This window comes from Myotis yumanensis, unplaced genomic scaffold, assembly GCF_028538775.1.
Source record: "Myotis yumanensis isolate MYYU_CA2020_CCGP unplaced genomic scaffold, mMyoYum1.0.hap1 SCAF_17, whole genome shotgun sequence".
In the NCBI taxonomy this organism is placed as follows: domain Eukaryota; kingdom Metazoa; phylum Chordata; class Mammalia; order Chiroptera; family Vespertilionidae; genus Myotis; species Myotis yumanensis.
Genome location: NW_027223768.1, coordinates 40885089 through 40910283, shown reverse-complemented (window position 1 = coordinate 40910283; position 25195 = coordinate 40885089). Strand labels below are relative to the sequence as shown.

Genomic DNA, 25195 nt, shown 5'->3' with positions numbered 1-25195 from the left:
CACGCAGGCCTCTGGCTGCTAGGCTAGCTGTCTGTCCCGTGGGCTAGTTCTCCGTGTCAGCCTGACGGTGTTGGCCTGACTGGGCTCAGGGATGCCAAGTGGCTGGTGAAACACGACTTCCAGGTGTGTCTGGGAGGTGTTTCCAGACGAGATAAGTGTCTGAATTGGCGGCCTAGGTAAGCAGAGGGTCCTCCCCAGCATCCAGTCCTTGCAGAGGGCGAGCTCATGGTCTGCCTGCGCTGAGCCACCCACCTCCACCTGGGACATCAGCTCCAGTTCTCAGCTCGGCCTGACTTACCCCATCCCCTCCTGCTCTCAGCCCGGGACTCACACTGACCTACACCACCAGCTCCCCAGTCCAACCTGCAGGCGGCAGGTGCCGGGCCCTCTCGGCCTCCAGTCACACGAGCCCTTCCTACAGTCACCTCCTCTTACACAAGTCGATGGAACTATCCCACTGGTTCTGTTTCTCTGGGAAGCCCTAATACAGCTGGTAGCTGGTAGCCATTCCCCTGAAAGGTAGCGGTGCCGGAGGCTAAAGCCAACGGCAGTTAGCATATTAATGCATAAAGAAAACATTGTAAGGCCAATGACTTCGATATTCAGCAGGGCTGAAAATCAGCCTAATATTGGCCTGCTGTGGGCTCAATGGCTCAAGGCAATTCCCTAACCTGATAATCCTTTTACTGTTTACCAAACTTTACCTTTGACCTGCCCATAGGCATTGCTAAAGGGCAATGTGTATTGAAGTGAATAAAAGGCGGACCAGGCCAGAAAGTCGGTGCCTCTTCAAGAAAGAGGCTCCACCCGGCGCCCATGCCTTCTAAATTCCTATTTCTTGTATAGCATTTTCATGTGTGCGCCGGCCCCTCCCTCAGGTCCTGAACCCTAGCCGTGCAGGTCTCGGCCAAGAGGACCCCGCAGTCTGAGGTCACCAGGACCTGACAGCTCTCCAGGGTGGGAGGCACCCAGAGCCTCGAGGCTCACAGGGCCTAGGAGCTGTTACATGCATCTCACGTCAGCCCATCCCTTGTCCTAAGTGACCTTGAGAGTTGTTTCGTTTCAAAACACGACACTGGAAGGATGAACAGTGTGATTTATTTGGCTCTAGGACACGTGCAAATAATTTGTACATTTAATGGGGAACCACTTCGTCCAGACAGCAAGCTGCAGTTCAGCAGAGGACGTGTCCTCTCCCGCGGCCCCGCAGGAACAAAACCTTTCTCTGCAGTTACCATTCACCGCTGACCCGCCCAGGACCTAGTCCCCTCCCTTCCCGATCGTCAGCTTTCAGTAGAATGATGAGGAGCCAGAGCTTAAGGCAGCCGGGAACCTAAAAGGAACGAGTTCTTCCAGGCAAGCGAGAGACAGCAGAGGGCAGGGGTCGGAGGCACAGCCCTGGTCCATCTCCAGAAGGGGTTCAGTGGTTCAGGATGGCACTGAGTCCCCGCTGCGGGAACTCACTGCTTCTCCGTTAGAACCAAGGCACTTGTGCAAGCCTCAGGGAAGAGGCCTGAGTGACGAGAGCGACGCTGAGCCAGGCGCGGACCCACACGAACGCGTCCAGGACGCATCGGTGCCGTGCGAGGCCTCCGCCGGTCTCACGGGCTCAGCCTGGCACGTCCACGGGGTTCACGGCCGCCTTTCAGAAAGCGGACTCCACGTCACCCATCTCCACACACACCGTCTTCAGCTGTGAATAATGCTCAATGGTCACCCGGCCGTTCTCTCTGCCGAACCCTGCAAGGAAGACAAGGGGTCACGATGAGCCCTCACGCACGTCTGAAAGGTCACAGCGACCGCGGAGACAGGCACTGCCCTCAGGCCTGCGGAAGCAACACGGAAGCAACACGTTTAAGAGAGAAAGCCCTCCCCCGGGGACGCCAGCTGCGAGCGGCGTGGGGAGTGGCCGGGCCAGCAAGGCTGAGACCCTGCCCGCAGCCGGGACCAGGCTCCGTGCGGAAGGGCACGTCCCCTGCTTGGCCTTTCCTGTCACCCTGCTCCAGACTTAGGTGGGCTCGCCTCCTAAGGGCAAGGCCCAGTCCCCAAAAGTGCACGTCTCCAGGGGGCAGCATTCAGAGGTGACAGAGGCCCCCTGCTAGTCCTGAGCACAGCTGGCCACCCTCCGTCTCTCCCTCATCCCGTGGGCACCACTCCAAAGCCGCAGGTCACAACCAACTTCCACTGCACTGACGGTTACACAGTAACCAAACAGCCCCCTTCCGGCTCTGCTCTTGGCCGGTGCCCCGCTCGGCTGGTCCCCGGAGGGACGGGAATGACTAGGGGACTGTGATTCGGGAACGCCAGGGAGAGACCAAATCAAACTGTCAGATTAACACCCACCGCTTCATCGGCACGCACCCGCTTCCTACGTCGGCCAGCCCTGTGGTGGCCATAATACGGCGCTCACAGCCGCGAGGAAAAGGAACTCTCTCCACGACAGACCTTCCCGAGATGCACCCCTGATCTGAGCGGTGACGATGCCAACGGGTTGGGACCCTGGTCAACAAGGACTAATGACGACGGCCCCTGGAGACCTGGGGGCCCAGCTCTCACCTGACTTCTTATAGCCGCCGAAGGGCAGCTCCACGGGGCTGACGTTGTAGTTGTTGATGAAGCACACGCCAGCCTGCAGCTCGGCCACCACGCGGTGAGCGCGCTGGAGGTCCCTGCGGGGAAGACAAGGCTTAACCTGGAGCCCCACCATCACACACAGACGCTCACCACCGCTCACAGCAGCCACAAGTACGGGCACCTCATGCCCACCAATGTGACACGGTGCGGAAGAGACCCGCACGGGCAATCCCTGGGGAGTGGGGAGGAGCAGGGCCCGACACCTGCTACAGCAGGGAGACCCCTGAAAACATGAAGTCAGTGAAAGCTAAAGGCGTGTGGTCCCATTTATAGAAAACATTCAGAGCAAGCAAGTCCGGAGACAGGCAGGAGACCTGCGGGCTGGGGGCGGGACAAGCTCGCCTCCCTGTCCTGAGCTGATGGAAACCTCCTGACGTTAGGCTATGGTGACGCTGCACGGCCCTGTGCACACACTGAGAGCACCCAGGTGTGCATTTTACGTGGGTGAGCTGCTCAGCCCGTGAGTGATCCCCACTGAGCCGGTAAAGGCGTAGGCGTGGCCCCTTTGCCTGTACCGTGGCCGCCCCTCGCAGTCACAGCGCAGCTGCTCACGCCGCCGTCAGGACAGGAGCGCTGCTCCATGTGCCGCCCCAGGGGGGTCCCGGTCACTGCCCTTTGTCCAAACCCACAGAGGACGCCGCCGAGAGGGAGCCCGTGTGAACTGGGCTTGGGGTGAGGACACGGTCACACAGGTTCGTCGTAACGAATGGACGGTCTGTAGGGGGCAGATACTAAGGAAGCTGTGCATGTGGGGGACGGGGCGGATGGGAAATCCTGTACCTTCTCACTATCGGGTAACCCTAAAATTACCCTGAAAACTAGTTTTTATTTGAGTTTTTTGTTTGTTTTGGTTTTGGTTAATCCTCACCCGAGGATATTTTCCCACTGATTTGTAGAGAGAGTGACAGGGAGGGAAAGAGAGAGAGAAACATCGATGAGAGAGAAACATCGATTGGTTGCCTCCCACATGCACCCCGTCCAGGTCCCGGGCCGGGGAGGAGCCTGCAACCAAGGCAGGTGCCCCTGACCGGAATCGAACCCGAAACCCTTTACTCCACACGCCGAAGACGCTCTATTCACTGAGCAAAACCAGCCAGGGCTGTTTGTTTTGGTCGTTTTTTTTTAATTTATTTATTGATTTTAGAGAGAGGAAGGTGGAGTGAGAGATAGAGAGAGAGAAACATCAATTTGCTGTTCCACTTATTTATGCATTCACTGGTTCATTCTTCTATGTGCCCTGCCCAGGGATTGAACCCGCAACCTTGGTGTATTGGGACCATGCTCTAACCAGCTGAGCTACCGCCAGGGCTGTTTGTTTTTTAAAGAAGCAGCTCCTGAGCCTCTCCTCGGACCTCAAGCAGAGCCATTACATCAGGTCATCAGGGAGACGTGACTTCCTTCCCAAGTTCCGGCCAAAAAGTGACAAAAAAATGGAACCTTGTCTATCACTAAAGAAACAGAAAAATCCCAAGTGTGAAGCAGTCTTAGAAAACTGCCTAAGCCCTGGCCAGTATGGCTCTGGTGGCTGGAGCATCCTCCCGTACACCATACGTTGAGGCTCGATTCCAGGTCAGGACCCACACCTAGGATGCAGATTCAATCCCTCATCAGGGCGGATACTGGAGGCAACCAATCCATGTTTCACTCTCACACAGATCTTGCTCTCTCCCTCTCTCCCTCTCCCCTCCCTCGTTCCTCTCTCTAAAATCAATAAATAGCCCTGGGTTTGGCTCAGTGGATAGAGCACGGGCCTGTGACTGAAGGGTCCTGGGTTCGATTCCCGGTCAGGGCACATGCCCAGGGGGTGTGCCTGATCCCCAGTGTGGGGCATGCAGGAGGCAGCCAATCAATGACTCTCTTTCATCATTGATGTTTCTGTCTCTCTCCCCCTCTGCCTTCCTCTCCAAAATCAATAAAAAAAATTAATAGATAAAATAAAAATTTTTAAAAAGGATCATTTCTCATTAGAGCCCCTTTAAATAAAACAGAAAAGAAAAAAAAAACTGCCTATAACTCCCAACAACTATGCAGAGTTTGCGTATCGTCAAGCAGAGACACTGCTTCCAAACCACCTCTTACTCACTGCGGTGGCTGAAGCTCACACAGAAGGACATGGGTCAGAGCCCTGCTCACAGCGGCGAAGCCTGGGAAGACCCAAATGCACACAAACAAAACGGCTCCCCGTGCTGCAGTGCGTCCCCAACAGGAGGCGCTGGCGGCCCGCAGCCACGTTCTGGAGCGCGGCCCAGCCCAACGCCGGCAGGTTTCCAAAGTCCTGCACGTGGACACTCATGCTTTGGGACCCTGGGGCCAGCGCTAAATACTACTCCATAAACCAATAAAGAAGGGTAGCATTTTCATCAACCAAGTTTACAGCTCAATTTAAGCTCAGTGAGGGCAAACTACACAATGCTACTTGAGCATCTTCTGACTTTACAGGAAACGCCGGGGAAACGCAGTGGGCAGACCCGCGGGGGAGCCAGATAAGGCCCCATCTGAGCAGACAGCACCCCTCCACCCCTCCCTAGAGCCAGGGGGGGTTTCCCCACGTACCTGGTGAAGACGCCGGCGGCTAGTCCAAAAGCGGTATTGTTGGCTCTTTCCAGAACCTCCGCTTCGGTGTCAAACGACAGAATGGACATAACAGGCCCGAAGATCTCTTCCTTCACGCAGGTCATGTCATCCCTGCAGTTACCTGCGAGCAGCGGGAGACAGGTTGCCGTGGGGAACCGCTGCTCCGGCCCCCAAAACGTGCTCGTCCACACACAGCCTGAGAGGCTCCAGAGGGCGCTCCCACGGGGTGGCAACGTGACAGTGTGTGTTCAGTCACAGCCTCGGGGTAACTAGCTCCACGCTTCAGTTCCTCACAAGAGACCCTGACGAGTGACCAGCAGGCACACAGGACAGCCGTCACCACTTACAGCAGCGACGACTGGCCCACAAAGCGGTGTCCAGGCAGAGGACAGGGCCGCGTGACCCACGTCTCCAAGCTTCTCGAGGTAACGTTTCTAAAGGAATTTACTAAGCGAATGCTCGTGAAAGAACGTTCACGGAGGCCCGGCCAGTGTGGCTCAGTGGTTGAGCACCAACCCATGAACCAGGAGGTCACAGTTCGATTCCCCGTCAGGGCACATGTCCGGATTGTGGGCTCAATCCCCAATAGGGGTAGGGGGGATGCAGGAGGCAGCTGATCAATGATTCTCTCTCATCATTGATGTTTTCCTCTCCCTCTGAAATCAATTAAAAAAATATTAAAAATAAACACCATTCACTGAAAAAGATACAAATGTTAAGGGGACTGTCCCAATTTCTGTTCAATGTTACATATATGATTGTCTTTTATACTTTCCCACATTTTCTTAATGACTCTGTGATAGAATTAGATACAAAAAAGAAAGTTCCACTATAAAAACATAACCTTAGAAATAACCAATGGGGTGTTTACTTGATATGAAAATGTATTTAAGCCGAAACTGGTTTGGCTCAGTGGATAGAGCGTCGGCCTGCGGACTGAGGGGTCCCAGGTTCGATTCCGGTCAAGGGCATGTACCTGGGTTGCGGGCACATCCCCAGTAGGGGATGTGCAGGAGGCAGCTGATCGATGTTTCTCTCTCATCGATGTTTCTAACTCTCTATCTCTCTCCTTTCCTCTCTGTAAAAAATCAATAAAATATATATTTAAAAAAAAAAAAAAAAAAAAAAAAAGAAAATGTATTTAAGTTCCTTTAATTGGCCAATTCTTTTATTTTTGTAATCTTTTTATTGATTTTTAGAGAGAGAGGAAGGGAGAGAGAGATAGAAACATCAATGATGAGAGAGAATCATTGTTTGGCTGCCTCCTGCACACCCCCAACTGGGGACTGGAGCCTGCAACCCAGGCATGTGCCCTGACCGGGCATCGAACCTCTAGGTTCCTAGGTCAAAGCTTAACCACTGAGCAACACTGGCTGGGCAAGAGGCCATTCTTTAAAATGATGTAATTCACACTTGACATTTCACAACATGCATATGTAGAGAAGCGCACTTATTTACACATCGAATACTGAGCCCGGTGATTCGGGAGAGAGCAGTGCCTCCTGCCCTGTCCCTGAGGCCAGACACCCAGACACAGCAGCACGGCACGAAGGGAGACGTGTGCCTTACAAGGCCGTGTTATGATGTGAGCAGCATGGAGGCCAGAGAACAGCCCGAGAACCTCCTGCCAACACCAGCTCTGTAGGAGCCAAAGTCTATAACCAGCTGTTCACACATCTACAAAGATGACACGTCTACGTCTCTTAAGATGTGGATTAGAGCGTATGAATACTTAAGGATTAAATCATCTTTAGATGGCGTTTAAGTGTGATTTACTATGTTCTAACTCTTTGAAAACTAGTCATCCACGTGTGATTTTTAGGGAAACCACTAGCCAAAATGTTCCTACTCAACAGTTCCAGAAGACAATTATGATCTGATGCAGGCTGGGACCACAGAGCGGCTCCGTGCGCGGCGAGCTCTGGGTTCAGTCGGAAGAGAGGAGGGATAAGGAGCAGCTGACATACAAGAAAAGAAAGGGCTCCTGCCCGAAACGTGACTCACTCACTTTAGTCCCCAATATTAAGTAAATGAAAAATTAGGATCTGTGATACTCAGCCCTGGCTGGTGTTGCTCAGTGGTTAAACATCGGCCCGTACACTGAAGGGTCATGGGTTCGATTCCCAGTCAAGGACATGTAACTGGGCTGAAGGTTCAATGCCCAGTTGGGCAGGGCGTGTGCAGGGGGCAGCTGATGGATGTGTCTCTCTCACATCGATGTTTCTATCTCTCCCTCCCCCCTCCCTCTCACTCTCTCTTTAAAAAAAAAATTCAATGGAAAAACATCCTCAGGTGAGGATTAAACAAATAAATACATAAAATCTGCAATACTCAGCAATGCACAAAGCGGAACAGAAACCGCCTTCCGCCCCAGCATCCAGAGAAGCCGCTGTTACACTTTGAGGTGACTCTGCTCCTCCCTGTTCCATGCACATACGGGTCAACTATGTTTTATCTTAAAGGGGCCAACTGTTTCTGTTCACTCAGCAGCCACCGGAGAATCCCTGGTACGAACGTCAGGTCACAGCTCTGAGACGCAGACCTTCCTGGGTGGGGGCCCAGGTTAGTGCGAGGAACACAGGTGGGGAACCTGAGACCGCCTCGGCCTGGGGGACAAAACCAGCCGGGTCTCCCTCAGGATAAGCTGCAAGGATCACATAACATACTCCAACCTGCATGTGGTTTGCTAAAGCTCAGGGGACACTAACAGGCTCTGAGACGACAGGAAAGGCAGAAGGACAGCGACCTCCGGGGCAGGGTCACCCTGAGCGAGGGCGGAGGTAACTGGCCGAGGAAGTAGGATAACCTTATACCTGACTGCCCGGACCAGGAGGTTTTTAGATTGAAAGGAGGTGCTAAGAATCCTTAAAAGACAACTTTTATAAATGCTACCATATTGTCTGACAAATTGGTTTTACTGTATTGATGCCGTTTAGTTCAAAGCAAGATGCATTCCTGACCGCCTTTCCTGACAAATGAAATTCAGTACTTTTTACCAATGTGCACTTTCCTCTCGAGCGCCGCTTCCGGAACGGGGGAGACGCAGTGAGTCCCGGTGGCCGAGCACACCTGCTCGCGCCGGGGCAGGCGCACGGGCTGTGGCGGTAACGGAGAGCTCCCACTTCCGAAATCCGAGTGGTGGGGACACGCCATTTGCCAACCCTCGCTTGCCACCTTACACATGCTGTTCGGAAACTCTCTTCCACCTGCTATTTCATTCAAACGGTTTAAAAGCAAACAAGAAGAGCACATACCCAACACACATGGTCTCATGAAATATCCATCCTTTAGCTTGGGATCTTCGGGTACGTATGGGTCTCCCCCACACAACACCTTAGCCCCCTGCCAAAAAGGAAAACAGATGCATACTTTCCGTTACACGTGCGGCCCCCACGTGCAGTCCTAGACAAACGGACTCAGTCGCTCCATCGCAAGGACAGAGCGGGACCCTGGCCCAGACCCCACGAGCTATAGGAGGGGGTCCGGCCTCAGGAAGGGCCCTGCACCCAGTGGTGGGAGGAACTGCCCTCCCCTCGCCGGGTCCCGGCCCAGCCCCCCGTCCCTTTCCTCACCTGCTCCTTGGCCCCTTTCACAAACCCGAGGACTCGCTCCAGGTGTGGCCGGTTGATGAGGGGGCCCATCCTGGTGCCTTCCAGAAGGGGGTCTCCAATTTTTATCCTCTGGGTCTGTTGCACCACTTGCTCTGTGAATTTATCAAGAATTTCCTTTTGCACAAACACTCTTGTGCCATTACAGCAAACCTGAAAAAGAAATAAAAATGTATCAGCGTGCAAAGAAGAAAAAAGGAAAAGGGAAAAAAATCCCATGTTAAAGCTTAAAAAGAACACACTACACCTTTGTAAAGTCCGTTCCATTTATCAAAGCTCCCCCGTATAAAGAGGAGCCACTTCAGTGTACCTGTGGGCACATCACACCTGCAGCCCAAGCTGTGTGACCCCGAGACACTTACATCTTCTTGTGTTTGTTTAAATTTTCTTAAGGCGGTTAACCGACCAGAGGACCCCAGACCCTCTCCTGTCTGCTCACATCGGCTGCTCGACTGGGCTGCATATTTAAGAGTAAGAGGTGAGAATGGGAGGGGACAGTAAAAACAGTTAAGAACCAGGGCTCGAGCCTAATAAACACCCAGAGCACTTCATAGTCCATGCTTGTCTCCAGAATCACAAATAATGAGTATTTAGACCAGTGGTTCTCAACCTTGGCTGCACATTAGAATCACCTGGGAATCTTTTTAAAATCATGATTTCTGGGCCTCATCATTAGTAACAAAGAAACAGAATTTCCGGAGGATGAGGCCCTGAAATCGGGATTTTAAAAAGATTCCCAGGTGATTCTCATGTGCAGCCAAGTTGAGAACCACTGGGCTAGAGTCTATTCTCCCTGCTCCATCTGCTCTCACCACAGTCCCAGCCACCACACTCTTCGTGGTAGCAATCGCTCCTCCGATCGCTCCTCCCACCGCTCCTGGCTCCCACCCATGTCGGCGAGGGAGGCCCAGAAATCAGGATTTTAAAAAGATTCCCAGGTGATTCTAATGTGCAGCCAAGTTGAGAACCACTGATTTAGACTCTCCCATAGACATGAACGTCAAGACTGTCAGATGCTACCAGCGCACAAGGATTACGGGAGGGCAGCTACAAACACATGGAGAAGAGCCAGTTCTCCGGGTGAAACGGAGCGACCCCGGATGTTAGAGGCAAAGAGAAAGGAAGTACCTCTGAGATGCCAACTTCTACACGTGCCCGAGAAAGAAGGGGCATAAGCAACCTACCAGCACCTGGTCACTTGTGCGAAAAGAAAAACAGGAAGGAAAACTCGAAACAGATGGGCCAGCGGCCTCCCGGGTGGGGCAAGGGAGGAGGGGGACTGGGGGGGGGGGGGGGAACCAGGCGGGAGCAATGGGGGCACCAACATCTGTGTGTGGCTTCTGTAAAATTCTGCCACTTAGAACCATAGCATGTCCCCTAATCACAATAAACAAAACTTTAAAACCAGCAAGAAGAGGGGGAAATAAACCTCAAATGAAATAAGACAGAAGTCGTGAACTTGTTACTTAAAATGAGTATCACAGCCACATTGTGGGCGGGGAGAAGGAAGAACCGCCCAATGAACTTTCAGTTTTAACTATACCCTCAGGCCAACGACAAGAGCTGTGAAAAATAGGGACTCCTGCTGGAAGACTGACTTTTCCCAAACCTGCAGCTACTACAAACGCATTCTACGACTCAGTCACAGACTGTGGGAACGGGCGCCCAACCTCTCAGCAGAGGAGAGAGCTGTAAACATGGAAGGGCGAAGGCGAGCACACCCTGCAGGATTGGAATGACTGGAAAGATCTGTATGAGCTTGTCATTAACACAGATACCTGCAGAAATACATGTGTGCGTGCACGTGTGTGCGTGCTGCATAAAAGTACACACACAGGTGCCCACATCCATTCCCAGCTCTGGCCTCCGGGAGGATCTGGAGGCAGTGGCACCCAGTAAGGAGTCTTCCTGGCACCCAGATCTTGGTTTCTAAACCCCATTTACCACTGAACGGGCCCAGGACCCCCAAAGCAAGGCTGGCTGCGGAGCTCGGCCAGGGGAAGAGCTCGAGTCCAGAGCACCTGCTATGCCAGGAGGTCAAGTGCTCAGAGGACCGTGAAGACGAATCAGAAGGTCAAGAGAGGGTCCCGCCTGCTGAGTGGCAATCACTTGAGCATGAAACTAAATAATGGGAGTAGCACAGAAGGACGTGGGATGCATGGGTCCACGCCGACAGCAATGAGTGAATGAAAAACGAGGCCAGGAAAGCGCTTCCTCACAGTAGAAAGTGAGCTGAAGGACGTCCCGGCCGGCGTGGCTCAGTGGGCGAGTGTCAACCTATGAACTAGGACAGTGATGGCGAACCTATGACACACGTGTCAGAGGTGACACGCGAACTCATTTTTTTGGTTGATTTTCCTTTGTTAAATGGCATTTAAATATATAAAATAAATATCAAAAATATGTCTTTGTTTTACTATGGTTGCAAATATCAAAACATTTCTACATGTGACACGGCACCAGAGTTAAGTTAGGGTTTTTTAAAATGCTGACACGCCGAGCTCAAAAGGTTCACCATCACTGAACTAGGAGGTCACAGTTCGATTGCCAGTCAGGGTGCGTGCCCAGGTTGCAGGCCTGATCCCCAGTTTGGGGCATGCAGGAGGCTGCCGATCCATGGATCTCTGTTATCACTGATGTTTCTCTCTCTCTCTCCCTCTCCCCTCCTCTCCCTGAAATCAATAAAAACATATAAAAATTGTTTTAAATAAACATTGAAATGTGGACATTTGAGGAGCCTGGCTCAAAGGAACGTGTGAATTCTTTGTACTGTCTGTACAACTCTCCTCTAAGTCTGAAATTATTTCCAAATACAACGCCTCTTTAAAACATGCTGTTCAATGCAGGCGTGGGCACGCCTTCCAGCCTCCCCCAGGGGCAGGCACGCACCTCGCCCTGCGTGAGGAAGTTGGCCATCAGCGCCCCCTTCACCGCGTTCTCCAGGTTGCAGTCGGCGAAGATGATCAGGGGAGACTTGCCTCCGAGTTCCAAGGTGATGGGTTTGATTCCTTTCGCCGCCGCCTCCATGATCTTGCGGAACGAGAAAGACCACCATCAGAGGTCTGACAAGGGAGTCGCAGGCTAGACCCCGACCTCCAAGGCAGCGGCCTCTGCAGCCTTGCTCTCCGCACACGCCCTGCTCCGTCCCGTAACATTCCTCTCCAGGCTCTCAGGAGGGAGTTCACCTTAAAAATACCATCCCCGCACCCGGCTGCCACGGGCAGGAACGCTCCTTGTCACTGTTACTGTGCTCAGGCTGACAGCTCCGAGCGCAGATCAAGGTCAGAACAATGAAGGTGAAATGGACCGAGAAGCACCTTCCTGCCGAGGGGGCTGCAGCTGAGTGAAGGCATCCAACTGCCCAGGGGGACCCGGGCCCGCCCGAGGCACCAGGGCTGATGGCGCCCGTCCGCCCGAGTGCACTCCCCGCCCCCTTCACACGTCTGACACCCACGGCCTCCCTCCCGGCACGAGCAGGCTCCGGTGGGCTGACACCAACAGCTAGATGCCATCGCCTCAACCTGACCTTGGTCTCACCTTGGTGCCGGTGGGCACACTCCCGGTGAAGGAGACCTTGGCCACGTCGCGATGCTGACACAGAAGCTGGCCCGTGGCGCCCCCCCCTTGCACCACGTTGAAGAGGCCAGGGGGTGCCCCTGCCTCCGTGTAGATCTCGGCCAGCAGCAGCGCAGACACGGGCGTGAAGGGGGACGGCTTGAAGACCATGGCGTTTCCTGCACAAGCCCCAAAACAGAGGACTCAGTGGGGGATCCCCTCAGGACAGGATCTCGCCCTCCCCCCAGGTCTCGCTCATTAACCAGACCACACCCTCCGCGTGTCAGTCACCAGTCCCATGCTGCGTGTCCATCATCTGGCACCTGCACCATTGGAAGAAGCAGGTAGGCTCAGTCCCTTTGACAAGTTGAGACCAGAGAAAGGTTAACGACCCTGACGAGTCCCCACAGCCAAGGACGGCATCTACTCCTCCTCCTATTCCTCCTCTGTCCCTGGTGAGCGAAGAACGCGGCGGGCAGCAAGCAAGCAGCTGCGCTGCCACACGCGTCCCTCCCCACCTCACAGCTGTTCTGAGAGCCTTCCTTCCCCCGCCCCCCCCCCCCCCCAATCATCTCTGTAAACAGGAGGAGACGTCTCAAGTTCGTCAGCCAGAGCTGCTGTGATGGGAGCCTTGGGTGTCATTTCTCTTAACACAAACGGAGGAGGAAGTTTATCTTCTGCTTCCCTTTTTAAGTTTTTGTTTTTTTAATTTTTAAAAAATCCTCACGGGAGGACATTTTTTCCATTGAGTGGAAGGGAGGAAGGATGGGAGGAGAGAAAGGGGAAAGAAGGGGTTGAGAGAGAGAGAGGGAGAGAAACATAGATGTGAGAGGCACATTGACTGGCTGCCTCCCAAACACGCCCCAATCAGGGCCAGGGATGGATCCACAGCCAAGGTATGTGCCCTTGACTGGAATTTCAACCCGGGACCCTTTGGTCCGCAAGCTGATGCTCTAACCACTGATCCACGCCAGCCAAGCAATCTTCTGCTTTTTAAAAATATATTTTATTGATTTTTTACAAAGAGGAAGGGAGAGAGATAGAGAGTTAGGAACATCGATGAGAGAGAAACATCGATCAGCTGCCTCCTGCACACTCCCTACTGGGGATGTGCCCACAACCAAGGTACATGCCCTTGACTGAAATTGCACCTGGGACCTTTCAGTCCACGGGCTGACGCTCTATCCACTGAGTCAAACCGGTTTCGGCAACAATCTTCTGCTTCTTGAGTCAGATTCCTAAGTGCTCCCCTTCACAGAAATTCATGACCAGAAAGGAAGAAAACTCACAGGGAACACAAATCTAATCCAATCTGACAGTAAAAAACAAGACCTCTAAGACCAAAACTTTCTTCCTTCCATAAACAGAAATAAATGAAATGAATACAAATAGGAACAACATAGACACGATCTGTGTGGTCACTACACTGCAGACTCCCTCCGGGCCAGGCGGGAATGGACACGTGCCCTCTGAGGCCTCGTGCCCTGCATGGCCCTCGTGATGGAAAGAGAGTGTGTGTGTGTGTGAGTGTAAGTGTGCGTGAGTGTGTGTTGTGTGAGTGTGTGTATGAGTGTGTGTGTGTGTGTGAGTGTGTGTGTGTGTGTGTGAGTGTGTGTGTGAGTGTGTGTGTGTGAATGTGTGTGTGTGTGAGTGTGTGTGTGAGTGTGTGTGTGTGTGAATGTGTGTGTGAGTGTGTGTGTGTGTGTGTGTGAATGTGTGTGAGTATATGAATGTGAGTGTGTGTGTGTGTATGTGTGTGAATGTGTGTGTGTGTGTGTGTGTGTGAGTGTGTGTGAATGTGTATGTGAGTATGAGTATATGAATGTGTGTATGTGAGTGTGTGTGTGAGTGTGTGTGAATGTGTGTGTATGTGAGTATGTGTGTGAATGTGTGTGTATGTGAGTGTGAGTATATGAATGTGTGTATGTGAGTGTGTGTGAGAGTGCATGTGAGTGTTATGAGTGTGCATGTGCATATGAGTGCATGTGTGTGTGTGTGCGCGCGCGTGTGTGTGGGGGTGTATGTATGTGTGAGTGTATATATGTAAAAGTGTGTGTGTGTGCGTGAGTGTGTGTGTGTGAATGTGTGTGTGTGAGTATATGAATGTGAGTGTGTGTGTGTGAGTGTGTGTGTGAGTGTGTGTGTGAGTGTGTGAGTGTGAATGTGTGTGTGTGAGTGTGTGTGTGTGTGTGTGTGTGAATGTGTGTGTGTGTGTGAGTGTGTGTGTGAGTGTGTGTGTGTGTGAATGTGTGTGAGTATATGAATGTGAGTGTGTGTGTGTGTGTATGTGTGTGAATGTGTGTGTGTGTGTGAGTGTGTGTGAATGTGTATGTGAGTATGAGTATATGAATGTGTGTATGTGAGTGTGTGTGTGTGAGTGTGTGAATGTGTGTGTATGTGAGTATGTGTGTGAATGTGTGTGTATGTGAGTGTGAGTATATGAATGTGTGTATGTGAGTGTGTGTGAGAGTGCATGTGAGTGTTATGAGTGTGCATGTGCATATGAGTGCATGTGTGTGTGTGTGCGCGTGTGTGTGTGTGGGGGTGTATGTATGTGTGAGTGTATATATGTAAAAGTGTGTGTGTGTGCGTGAGTGTGTGTGTGTGAATGTGTGTGTGTGAGTATATGAATGTGAGTGTGTGTGTGAGTGTGTGTGTGAGTGTGTGTGCATGTGTGTGTATGTGAGTGTGAGTATATGAATGTGTGTATGTGAGTGTGGGAGTGCATGTGAGTGTTATGAGTGTGCATGCGCATATGAGTGTGTGTGGGGGGGTGTATGTATGTGTGAGTGTGTATGTGTAAAAGTGTGTGTGTGTGTTTGTGTGTGTGCGCTAGTGAGTGTGCGTGTGTGTTCATGTGAGTGTGTGCGCGTGTGTGGGTATGTGAGTGTGCGCGCACAGGTGAGGGGAGAGGCCGAGTAGCGGACCCCGCTCACAGAGGAGGACAACTCTTTCTTACCACAAGCTAACGCGGGGGCTGACTTCCAGGAGGCGATCTGAAAGGGGTAGTTCCAGGCTCCTATGCCCACGCACACGCCCAGCGGCTCTCGTCGGGTGTAACCGAAGGACCCGCCTGGGAGCTGGATATGCTCGCCTAAGGGGAAGACAGAGCAGAGGAGGAGGTCTGCTGGCCCCCAGGCCTCACCAACACCTGTGCTACCTGGGGCTCCACCTGCCTCCGGGCTGCTCATAGCACGCGGTGCCCCCTCCCCGCACTCTGTCCACTCTTGTCACTACTCTGCTGCTGCACCTCCTCGACACATAGCATCCACATTCAACCCACAGTCACTCCCTCACTTCCTCCTCTGAGGCGCACTGGGCACCCGGCAGGCGACTTAGGTGGCATGAAGGGAGGAGACCCAGGCCGGTCTCACCCAGAAGTCTTTGCCCTTCACCTCGGCTCTGCCCTCTCCCTCCCGCAGCTGATGGGGGAAGGCCGGCCGGGAGGGCTTACCGGCCATGGACCCCGCCAGGCCCGCGTAGTACTCCAGGCACTGCCAGGAGGTGTCGATGTCCAGGCGGGCCTCCAAGATGGACTTGCCATTGTTGATGCTCTCCACGGTGGCGATCTCATCCGTCCGTTCCTGTGGGCGGCAGAGACTAGATTTAAGACATGTTACCATACACCACAGCAGTCAACACTCAGACAAAATACACGGCCCAGTTTTGAAAAATAAAAACATCTTTTTTTTTATAATGTTACATTTATGCAGGTTTCACAGACGCAACCACTCCAATTTTTTTTAATGTTTTTATTGATTTTAGAGCTCAAGGGAGAGACAGAAACATCAGTGAGAGAGAAACATCCATCGCTGTCTCCTACATGCCCCCTACTGGGGACTGAGCCGAAAGCCTGGGCCTGGGCCCTCACCAGGAATCAAACTGGTGACATCTGGGTGGACGGGACGACACTCAACCGACTGAGCCATACTGGCCAGGGTGAAACAACTTTTACTTACATGAAAAGAAAAGGAATGGCAGTCTTACACCAGCAAGAGAGATAAAAGCTTATTGCTGAGCCCTAGCCAGTTTGGCTCAGTGGGTAGAGCATCAGCCTGAGGAGTGAGGGTCCTGGGTTCAATTCTGGTCAAGGGCAGGTGCCTTGGTTGCAGGCTTGATCCCCAGTCCCAATCGAGCGTGTGTGGAAGGCAACCAATCGATGTGTCTCTCTCACATCTATGTTTCTCTCTCTGTCTCTCCCTCTCCCTTCCACTCTCTCTAAAAATCATGGAAAAATTTATCCTCAGATGAGGATTAACAAAACAAAAAAAAAAGCTTATTGCTCAACAGCAGCCTTGTTCTCCCATCCAAGACTAATACCCCATTTCAAGATCATTTAGAAAAAGAATGCTCCAAAAAGTGAATATTACATCTGCATACATGTGTGAATACATATGTATATGTTTGTATGTATACAGGAGAGAATAGTCCTTAGGGAAGTTATGCAAAATAGCCAACTACATACTTGACAATGAAGAGATTATATGCACATGAGGCTTTAATTCCCCAAAAGAAATGCAGCATTGCCCGGCTAGTGTGGTTCAGTGGTTGAGCATTGACCTATGAACCAGGAGGTCATGGTTTGATTCCTGGTCAGGGCACATGCCCGTGGTTGGGCCTCAATCACCAGTGTGAGGCGTGCAGGAGGCAGCCGATCAATGATTCTCTCTCATCTGGAAAAAGATTATATATAAAAAGAAGAGAAATGCAGTGTTATTTTCTAATGCTCAGAACTCACTAATTCTCTTTTCAAACACTTGTTCCAGTTGTAGCCGCAACTTAAAAATGCTGGAGATGCTCAGGAATGAATGGAAAGAATTGGAAAATTATACCTAAAAAGAAAATCTAAAGAATGCCCTTCTCCCCTCCCAAAGAAGACAGGACTGAATATGTAAGAGAAAGCTATTTTCTATTATGAATCCAATTTAAAATAAACAGTAGGGTCAATACCTGTACATAAAAGAAAGAGCATTGTGTTATCAAAACTGTAACGAGCATCTAGCATGGTTGCTTTTGTAAAACTATAAAAAAGTTTAACTGTTTTTGAAGAGGGGAACATGTATGAATCTATGAAATATTCCCAGGAAATTAAGGTAAAAATAAATCTGAAAAAGGTTGAAGGACTTAAGAGTCATCAGAGGAAAAACCTCAGTGGGTTAGAGCGGTGTCCCCGATATGCCAAAGTTGGGGGTTCGATCACAGGTCAGGGCACATATAAGATTCAACCAATGAATGCATAAGTAAGTGGAACAACAAATCAATGTCCCCCCCCCTCCCCTTCCTCTCTCTCTTTTTAAAAAAATTACCAGAAAAAAAGAAAAGAGACAAGCTACAAAGCATATGTTGTAATTCAAACAAACATGGAAAAGAAACCCATCCCGGGAGTGGGCACAGAGAGCCAAGCTCCCGACGGGAACTCGTGCACGAAGGCTGCTGCACACACACACCCAGGTGAGCAGGTGGGAACGCTCTCCGGTTTCATAAACTAGTCGCAACCTGACAGTGTCCCAAAGTCCGCCGCACACCACCCGGCAGCTCCCTCGGAGCAAGGACAGCCGGCTCTCCCGGAAGGGGAGAAAGGGAACACACCCTGATGATCCTGGCGGCCTCCAAGAGGATCCGGCCTCGCTCCAGGCCCGACTTCTGACGCCATATTTTGAAGGCAGCCTTGGCATCTTCAACAGCCAAATTGACCTCCTTTTCTCCGGAGCAGGAGAAAGTGGCTATCACCCGGCCTAGGAAAGCAGGGAGTCGGTTACCTCACCGGTGGCACACACTGAAATAAAGCATATGTATCCAAATTTCCTCTCCACCATCCCCTTCTTGCCTTTAAATATGGCTTTGCTTCGTGGCCACCTCTATACCAGCAGCTCCGAACTCTATCTTGGGGTCACTGGCCGCTTGAAGAGTCTAACACAAGGTGCAGACTTCTCTGCAGAGAACTGTGATCACAGCACATAATTACGGAGGTCATGCCCCTTGCCCGGGGCACACCCTGAGCTTGGGTGAGGAACCCCTGCCCGCCTGTTTTACAGGCGGGTTTACTGACCTTAACTTCCTAGCAATTACTCTGCGAAGCTCCTTAACGATGTTTGAGAAGCTGAGGTCTTGCAAAATCAAGGTGCAAAGTACCAGTCTCCCGGGTTAATAGCTGAGTTTAAACCCCCTCTACGTTCTAAATAAACTTCCTCATAGTGTTAATACTGGATGAGCCCGGTTAACAAACAGCGATGTCAGCAAGAGGATCCCAAAACGCAAGGCAGGCTTTTTCCCTCAAATATTAAAAACAGGAAAAGCCCGCCTCTCCTTTTCTTACCCCAACCTACTCCTATCCCTATTCTGGGCAAAACAGGCTCGCTCTCCTTCTTTAATTACCAAGCCAGGCTCCTTCCCTCCCCCCGGGAACGCCGGGCAGCGCTTTTCCTGCGATTTCGGTTGCAAACAGCCAGCTGGTACAGGCAGCGGCCAAGGCCACACAGTGCAGACGGTTAAGAGAAACGGTGTTTGTCCTGCTGTGTGTCAATCGGGGGGAGGGGGGGTAGAGGGGGCAGAGGCGGCTCCCCGCGGGAGGGTGTCACCCGCCCGGCCCGCTGGGCGCCCGAGTTCCAGTTCCGGCCCCGCGGGCCAGGGCGGCGCCCCGGCTGCAGGCCGGTCTGTCTGGCACACACGTGTCATTTTCTCCCCCAAATAACCCACAGACCCGGCAAAACACCCAAACAAACAAATCCTCGCGCTCGTCAGCCTCCGGCGCGGTGCTGGGCACCCGGGCAGCCGGGGTCCGAGCAGGCGCCTCCCTCCCCGGCCAAGTCGCGCAGACATTCACCGGCGGAGGCCCCGGTGCTCGGCGCTCAGGGCGCCCCCGGGGCCCGTCACCCCGCGTCCCTCCCTCCCTCCGCGCCCCGGCTGCACCGCCCTCCCTCCCGCCCGCTACCCTGGCCCGTTACCCTGGCCCGTTACCCGTGGCCGGCTCGAACGCCGTCTCGGAGCCCGAGGCGTCCGCCGGCTGCACGCGGGCCCCGCCGCGGTAGTTGAGCGGCTGCGAAACGACGAAGCTGCCGGTGCGCATGGCGGCGGCGGGAGCGGGACGCAGAGCGCGGAGCAGCGGGAGCAGCGGGGGCAGCGCGGCCCGGCCGGCGCGGGGCAGCATGCGCGGGGCGGGCGGCGGGCGGCGGGCGGCGGGCGGCGGGCGGCGGGTGCGGATGCGGGTGGCCGACTGCGGGCCGAGACCGGGCCTCGCGCGGGGGGCGGGCCCACGGGGGCGGGGCCTCCGGATGGGACGGGCGGGACCTGAGTTGAGGAATCTCCTGGCGGGGGCGGGGCCTTCCGGGGCGGGGTCTGCGGGGCTCTGGGGGCGGCCCTCGGCTCCTCCGCTGGCCCGGCGGGGCCCCCCCATTTAGCCCAAAGGATGGGGCGAGCCTACACGCGTTCTCTCTCCCTCTCCCTTTCTCCCCCTCCCCCTTCCTCTCTCTCTCCCCCTTCTTTCTTCTTTCTCTCTCTCCCTTCCTTCTCCTCCCCTTCCTTCTCCCCCTCCCTCCCCCTTCTTCTCCATCTCTCCCTTCCCTCCCCCCTCATCCTCCTTTCTTTATTTTTTTAAATATTTTTATTGATTTCGGAGAGGGAGATAGAAACATCAATGATGAGAGGGAATCACCGATTGGCTGCCTCCTGCAGCCCCTACTGGGGATCAAGCCCGCAACCGGGCATGTGCCCTGATGTCCAAAGGCCAACGCTCTATCCACTGAGCCAAACCAGCCAAGGATTCTCCCCCCCACCCCCCCCTCTCAGAGGGGGAAGTTCCTTCTTCAGACCAGCACCTGCTAGTACAGGAGTTTCTGCCCTGGGATCCCACTGTTGGCCCTACCTCCAAAGAGAGCAGAGTGTTGGGGTGCCAGGAACATTGCTTTGGGGTTACTTCCCTCTTAAGCCTCCATTACTGTGCAGGCCAAGGGCGGGCGGTCAAGGAGACCCAGGTGTGCAACTGCTTTGTCAAGTCCAGTCGCTCTCCGCGCCCCTTGCACGAGGCCCAGGGCGCCCGGAGCAAAGGCCCCTGGAAGGCGCCCCCCTCCCCGCCCCCCGTCCCCCGCCCCGCGGGCTCCCCACACCCAGGCGGACCCCTGGCGCCTCGCTGAGTCTGAGCGAGTCCTGCGCGCGTTGACGAGCAAAAACTGGCGTGTGGACGGACAGCCGCACGTTCCTTTCTCCACCGGGGAGTTCCGTCCTGTCCCACCAGCACAACATTAGGGCGGTTTTCAGGTTTAGAGTAGAAAGAAACGGTCACTTTCCCAGCGCTCCGTGCCACTCTGTGACCCCTCTCAACCCACTGAGACCCTGGTCTTGGCCCTGGAGTGGAAACCAGTCCTCAAGCTCAGAACCCAGGGCCCCCTCAGCCACGGCCTTTGCTGTCGGTGCCATTGGAGAAGGAATGAAGCAATCAGGAGCCGGGGACCAGCGCTGCAGAGCGCGGGTGGCAGAGCAAGGTGGTCGTGTGTGTGTGTGTGTGTGTGTGTGTGTGCGCGCGCGCGCGCGCGCGCGCGCGCATACCACACACCTCAAATCAGGTGTGGGGTGCAATTCCTGTTAAAATCTCTGCCCCAACAAATGCCTTTTGACAAATCATGATTCCTGAGGTTTGTTTGGAAATGTGGTCATGATGTCCTTTGATGAAATTCATAGTGTATACAATGACAAACCTCCTCCCAGATATCTAGCTGTTCGTCTTAACTACCTGTGCTTTTATTATTAGCATTATTCAAGTATTACCAGCAAAAGCCAGCGTGCCAAGAGCTTTACAGGGCGTGAGGCCCTTCCACACTTATTTCCTCCGTTAATACTTACCGTGACTGGGAAAGAGGAGAGACCGGCCAGAGAGCTCAGTGCAATTCTGCAAGGTGGGTTTGCTCATCGATGGTGTAGACGAGGGAACCAGCTCAGAAAGGCGACAACACCCCCATAGAGGGAGGACCTGGGGTGCAATCCAGGTGCAGGCCCAGAGCAAGTTTCTCCTCACTCACTGCACCAGGTCCAGATGCTGTCCTCATCGAGGCTGCCATCAAAACTCACTCTGGGAATCAAACCTGCCACCCCTTGGTGTATGGGATGTGCTCCAACCCACTGAGCCACACGGGCCAGAGCATCGATTGCATTTTTAAAATCTTTGCCATCAACTTGCTTTTCTAGTGCCCAGGACTTGGTCCTGATGGAAACATCCGGGCATCAGGGAGCAGCAAATAGGATACAGAATGAGGGTGCTGCCCACCATTTCCACCTGCAGTGGCCTCTCTAAACCATTGTCCTGCCCCCTAATATTTACCTTCCACCCAAAAGCCTTTCCAGGCTGGGAGCCTTGGTTTTGCTCCAGTGTCTAAGTCTCCCTCCCCCCAACCCCCAATAACAAGGACAGATCTTGAGGAGACGAGCCCACCGATGTTAGGTCGGAGAGAGCCCAGGATCAGATACATACAGACATGGGATGAGACAATGGACTTCCTCTGGAATTTCTCACAGACCTGGGATTTCTCACAGGTCAACGTGCCAGACACAGATGGCTCCTTCTCCCTGAATACCTTGCTGACCCCCCTGCAGCTGAAGCCTCCTCAACTGAATACCTCAGCTCATGTCCCCGCCCCTCACCCAACCGCAGTATAAAAAAAGCGCCCCCCTCCATGTTGGCGTGAATCCACGTGCCCTGTCTTTGGGGGTACGTGGGTCTCCCGGGGACGCAGAATAAACTTTCCTTTCCTTTCTTTTCTGATTCACTGGACTCTATTTCTTGCGCCGCCTCCTGAGCCACCTAACCTAACACCGAGGAGGTCATCTTCCCCTCGCATCGTTAGGTTTGGGGTCAGGCATGTGGCCAGGTCTAGCCGTGAGCAATGAGGATGTTGAGGATCTTCTGGGGAAGGGTTTCTCAAAAAAGCCCGAATGAAACAAACGCCTTCCTTCTTCTTCCTGCCAGCAGGGAAAACAGGCTTCACCAGAAAGTGCAGGAGGGGGAGGAGTATCGTTTCTCCATCGGGGGGGTGGGAGGAGCAATGAAAGCCAGACGGAGCCTCCAGGTCTGAGCCAGCTGCCCTCAGGGCCCCATTGGCTACTTTTTGAAAAAAGAAATAGAATAAAATGTCAGAATGCACATAGGAGGCAAATACTGTCCCCTGAAACTTCTGGCCCTGGGCTGCGGGAAGGAAATGTATACCGTGGCTGTGCTGAGCAAGGCTCAAAACCTGCTCCGAGGAAGCCCCTGCGCACGCCGAGCCTTCCTCCAGGAAGGCTGTCTCCAGACCGAGCAGCTTGCAGGCTGTTCAACCTTCTTGATATTATCTCTGCGTGGTGCTGTTGTGTCGTAGTTTTATATTATCTCTGTTTTGATCGAGTTGACTGCTCAGCAAACGGTTGGAGTAATTATTATAAAACTAAAAATCGATTGAGTAAAAGAAGGCCTTGATTACAACATTCATGAGCAGCCAGATAGGCTTTGGATCCAAATATAATTTTATGGATTAAAAACTGTGTTTAGCCTCCATCTTCAGAAGGTGGCCGTTCAAAATATCCTGTCTCAGTAGACTATTCTAACTTAAAACATGCCTGCAGCCATTCACTTTGGATGTAGGGCCAAGGTTTATTTTTTAAAAATCTTCAGCCAAGGATATGTTTTTATTGACTTTAGAGAGAGGGGGAGAGGGGGAGAGAGAAACATTGATCGGTTGCCTCCCACAAGCCCTGACAGGGATGGAGCCCACAACCATTTGGTCTACGGGATGACCCTCCAACCACCTGAGCCATGGCCAGGCCAGGACCCAGGCTTTCCCTCCAGGGGAGTCCACTGGTTGGAGTCCACTCATTTTTTGCTGCTGTTTTGGTTTTTTGGTTGTTGGTGTTTTTTTGCATAAAGCAAACCCGAAATGTATCATCTTTTTTGTTTGTTTGGTGTGGGGGTTTTTTTGATTTATCATCTCTGGCTCATTTATTCCAAAGAATCTTTATCTTTGTTCTCCATCCACATTTTAGCACTAATACAATAAAATCAAACATCTGCAACTCAAATCAAGGTTTCAAAAATTGGAAAAATTTAAACAAAATTTGTGATGATGAAAACTCCATGTTTCATGGTAGATGTTTTCCTAAAATAAAATGTTTTATGGGGGTTTTCTTGTGGTTAATTCTCACTGGAGGATATTTTTTCTGTTGATTTTTAGAGAGTGGAAGGGAAGTGGGTAGAGGTAGAGAGAAAAACATGGATGTGAGAGGGACACATCGATTGACTGCCTCCTGCACATGCCCTGTCCAGGAATTAAACCCGAGACCCTCAGGTCCAAGGGCCAGCGCTCTAACCACTGAAAACACTGGCCAGGGCAAAATGCTTTTTTAAAAAGCAAAATCTATCACCTCTGATTTCCAGTTTTGGCTTCATTTATGTGGAGTATGAACTGAAACACTAAGAGAGCTGCATCTCCCTAAGTTTAATTTTATTTTTTTAAAGAGTTTTTAAAAAAAAATTTTTAAAAATTGATTTCAGAGAGGAAGGGAGAGGGAGAGAGATAGAAACACCAATGACCAGAATCATCGATTGGTTGCCTCTTGCACTCCCCACGCTGGGATGGAGCCCGCAACCCAGGCATGTGCCCTTGACTGGAATTGAACCTGGGACCCTTCAGTCCACAGGCCGATGCTCTATCCATTGAGCCAAACCGGCCAGGGCAATTTGTTTTACGTTTGCAGCCTCTGTTACCTCACCCGCATATGTCAAAGCAATTATTGCTAGCAACTTGCTTTAATCGAGTCATTCTAGTTAGTTTCCAGGGAAGCCATTCTCGTTGCATTCACGGTCCACTAATTTACATACTATAACTTACATAATATAATTAACAAGCTGCAGTTCGGGGCGGGCGGAGAGCGCAGGGCAGGGCCTGCAGTGCGCTTGGGGGTGGGGACGGAGGGCCACCTGAAGACTCGGTAAGTGCAGGGTGGATAAAGGACTTCTGAGGAGTATGGACTCCATTTTCCAGATGAGACTCAGGAAGCTAACAGACTTTTTTTTGGCCCATTTTAATGAGTGACTCATATAGGCCACGTCAAGGCCAGAGAAAACTTTTATGAGGGGCGTGATGCTTGGGCAGAGTCGAGAAGGTAATAGAAGAAAATCAGGCAAATAAGAGGAAGCCCATCCCAAGCAGACAGAACTAAAGCAGTAAAGTCCAAAAAGAAGGTGAAGGATGCAGAATTTGACAGCAAATCCCCCTATCTGGACTGGTGTGTGTGTGTGTGTGTGTGTGTGTGTGTGTGTGTGTGTGTGTGTCGGGGGAGGGGAGACGGAACGGGGATGGTTTCCTGTGTTAAATCCACATTTCCTTAATGGCTACGGGAGCCACTAGACAACTTTTGTGGGAGGAGCAACACGATTTGACTTCTTTTTTAGAAAGCTTGTTGCCAGGAAAGCGAGAGGAGGGACTCGAGTGTAGGGCCTGTTAGAGGCCACTGCAGGGAAAGCCAGTGGCAGTGATGAGGCCCCAAGGGAGTGACTGGTGACGTCTGCTGCTGTATCCTGTCCCCACGGGGTGCCCTGCCTTCATCAGTGTGTGGGGGAGATGGGAGATAATGTCATGCAGGTCCTGCATCCCAACTACTGGCTTAAAATAAAACGGTTTCTTGCCCGGTCTGCGTGGCTCAATGATTGAGCATCAACCTATGAACCAGGTGATCACGGTTCAATTCCCGGTCAGGGCTCATGCCCGGGGTTGTGGGCTCAATCCCCAATGTGGGGCATGCAGGAGGCAGCCGATCAATGATTCTCTCTCATCATTGGTGTTTCCCTCTTTCCTCTCTGAAAT

The 25195-nt window shown here is 52.5% G+C and overlaps 1 protein-coding gene across 1 annotated transcript; it reads right to left on the bottom strand.

The window, feature by feature from the left end:
* Positions 1 to 1082: 1082 nt before the first annotated feature.
* On the bottom strand, positions 1083 to 19549 carry ALDH9A1 (aldehyde dehydrogenase 9 family member A1). The gene is made up of 11 exons (XM_070397535.1): positions 19329 to 19549; positions 17961 to 18106; positions 15826 to 15955; positions 15331 to 15465; positions 12354 to 12550; positions 11706 to 11846; positions 8781 to 8969; positions 8463 to 8550; positions 5188 to 5329; positions 2557 to 2669; positions 1083 to 1740 (listed from the first exon to the last, which is right to left on the bottom strand). The coding sequence occupies exons 1-11, from the start codon at positions 19516 to 19518 to the stop codon at positions 1646 to 1648; spliced, it is 1566 nt and encodes a 521-aa protein (XP_070253636.1). The 5' UTR covers positions 19519 to 19549; the 3' UTR covers positions 1083 to 1645.
* Between the last annotated feature and the right edge of the window lie 5646 nt (positions 19550 to 25195).